Source organism: Gracilinanus agilis, unplaced genomic scaffold, assembly GCF_016433145.1.
Source record: "Gracilinanus agilis isolate LMUSP501 unplaced genomic scaffold, AgileGrace unplaced_scaffold60669, whole genome shotgun sequence".
Classification (NCBI taxonomy): domain Eukaryota; kingdom Metazoa; phylum Chordata; class Mammalia; order Didelphimorphia; family Didelphidae; genus Gracilinanus; species Gracilinanus agilis.
The window spans coordinates 1-2,879 of NW_025396011.1; the positions used below are offsets into that span (position 1 = coordinate 1).

Below are 2,879 nucleotides of genomic sequence, written 5' to 3' on the forward strand. Positions count from 1 at the left end.
AATATGCTGGTGATGGAATACTATTGTGCTCAAAGGAATAATAAACTGGAGGAGTTCCATGTGAACTGGAGAGACCTCCAGGAACTGATGCAGAGTGAAAGGAGCAGAGCCAGAAGAACATTGTACACAGAGACTGATATACTATGGTAAAATCGAATGTAATGGACTTCTGTACCAGCAGCAATGCAATGACACAAGACAGCTCTGAGGGATTTATGGTAAAGAATGCTACCCACATTCAGAGGAAGGACTACAGGAGAGGAAACATAGAAGATAATCAGTTGCTTGAATGCAGGGGCTGAGGCGGACATGATTGGGGATGTAGACTCGAAACTACCACACCAATGCAACTAACAACAATATGGAAATAGGCCCTAAACAAGGACACATGTTACAACCAGTGGAAATGTGCATCGGCCATAGGTGGGGGCAATGTAGGGGGTGAAGGGGCAATGTAGGGGTTTGAAGCATGTAAACAGGTTAGAAATGAATATTAATAAATGTTTAAAAAAATTAAAAAAATAAAATAATCACAACACATTCCTTTAGTATTATATTTAAAAATTTTATCATTAAATGATTTTATCTTATAAGGCTAAAGTTCACATCTTTTTAGGTATTTATCAATCAGCATAGCCCATAAAAGTCATAGAGATGGGAAATAGAGTGCTATGTGTGAGGAAGAACAAGACCAGATTACCTAGATAGTAAGAGAGAATGTCTTGCTTGCATGGTCATTTCAGTCCTGTCTGATTTTTTGTGATATCATCCAAAGTTTTCTTAGCTAAGACACTGGAATAGTTTGCCATTTCCTTCTCCAGCTTATTTTATAGATGAGGAAACTAATTTTATAGGGCTAAGTAACTTGACCAGGGGCACCCAATAGTGACTCAAGCTAAACTATGTCTTACTTATTTCTATTTATCAGTTCTTTCTCTAGAGATGAATGAAGTCCTTCTTCAAATAGTAGTTCTATTGCTGTGTATAACATTCCCTTGATTCTGCTAGTTTCACTCTTTATAATTTCATGTAGGTCTTTCTATGTTTTTTTTAACCCTTACCTTCCATCTTAGAATCAATACTGTGTATTGGTTCCAAAACAGAAGAGTGGTAAGGGCTAGGCAATGGAGCTTAAGTGACTTGCCCAAGATCACACAGCTGGGAAGTGTCTGAGGCCAGATTTGAACCTAAGACCTCCCATCTTCAAGCCTGGCTCTCAATTCACTGCCCAATTAATGGGCATCCCTTTAATGTCTAGTTCTTTGCTATCAGAAAGAGAGATGCTAAAATTTCCTGGTCTGTGATCAGGAGCTTAGATGAATAGATGAAAACAGCTTATCAAAAGTCCATAAGAAGTAGGAATCCATGACTTTTTGTAAAATAAAGGAAGGAGATTTAGAAGTTAAACTATGACTAATTGCCCAACCAGCTTGCTAAACCACTGTTAGTCCCAAAGTGGTAGACAGATGGACAGGATTCTATTGTCTTGAGGAGAAAATGAACTTGAATGCATAATCTCTAAATGGTTGAATAGAATTATCACCCCCACCACTCCCACCACCATCGTAGTTTGTAATTCACAAATTGACAAGGACAATGGAGATTATGTGAACAAAAATAATTTATTAGAGATCAAGGGTGGAAGACCTGCTGCTTCTATGAGGACACTAAGAAAGAAAGTATGAGAACAATAAAATAGAAAATATTAAAAAAGAAGAAAAAAGTTAATTTATTGCAAAGACTAAAACTTCAGGAATTAATACACTTATTCCAGCAGGTGACAGTGAGCTGGCAGCTCAGCTGAAAAGTGGTTCTCATATTATGAGATAGGTTATTAGCAGAAATTATATCAGGGGAGTCCAAGACTTTCAGCAGCAAGATGGTGGAAGGAAAATCATTCAGAATGAGACTGATTGACAACAAATATGTAAAGTAGGAGGATGGTTGGCTCTAAATCAAATCATTGCACATTTTGGACAGCAAGTAGATCAACAGCAGAATAGGGGTAGCATTGGACACAAACAGATGGGCTTACAGCAAGCCATCTGGGAGGAGATTGTTTCCTGGCAAGTTGGCTAACAGCAGGAAGGCTAATAGCAGCTATGCCGACAGCAAAGTTGGCAGCAGCTAGACACACAGCAAGTTGGCTCACAAAAAGCTGTTCGACAGCAGACTGTTCTACAACAGGTTGGCTGGCAGTGTGGTGTGCAGCAACTGGAGCCATAGCTATTGGGTTGGCAACAGGTGGACACAAAACAGATTGGCTGACAACAAGTTGTTCTGTAACAAACTGTCCTGCAGCATGTTGGCTGGCAGCAGCTAGATTCACAGCAGTATGGCTGACAGCAAGGTTGGCAACAGCTGGCCACACAACAGATTGGCTTACCCCTTGTTTGACAGCAGACTGTTCTACAACAAGTTGGCTGGCAGCAAGATGTGCAGCAACTGGAGCCACAGATGGTAGGTTGGCAGCAGCTGGGCACACAACAGGTTGGCTCACAGCAACTTGTTCTGTAGCAGACTGTCCTACAGCATGTTGGCAGGCAGCAGGTAGGAGCAAAGCAGCAGGAAATGACCATGGTCTTGGTGGATGTAATTTCTGTTGAGTTGCAGAGACAAGTTTCCAAGATTCTGAGAACCTTTCTGTTCTGGGGTTTTATACACCTGTTCTCACAATGCAAATTTGTCCTTGTAAGCAGGATCTTTCCTTATTATTGTTTATGCCATATTCTTATTATGAATCTTATTAGAATAGATAATGGGGTTAGTTCCTCCACTGGATTCATCCAGTCTGTTCTTTCTAAGATGATAGAAAATTTGTCTTCAAGAATCACCTTCCTCATCATGAAAGCATCACCCATCATTATGCAGAGTAGTCT

The 2,879-nt window shown here is 40.2% G+C and overlaps 1 protein-coding gene across 1 annotated transcript; it reads right to left on the reverse strand.

Moving 5' to 3' along the window:
• Positions 1-2,090: 2,090 nt before the first annotated feature.
• LOC123256540 (keratin-associated protein 9-1-like) lies at positions 2,091-2,579 on the reverse strand. The gene has a single exon (XM_044685135.1). It carries the CDS (start codon positions 2,577-2,579, stop codon positions 2,091-2,093), a length of 489 nt encoding a protein of 162 aa, XP_044541070.1.
• Positions 2,580-2,879: the final 300 nt, after the last annotated feature.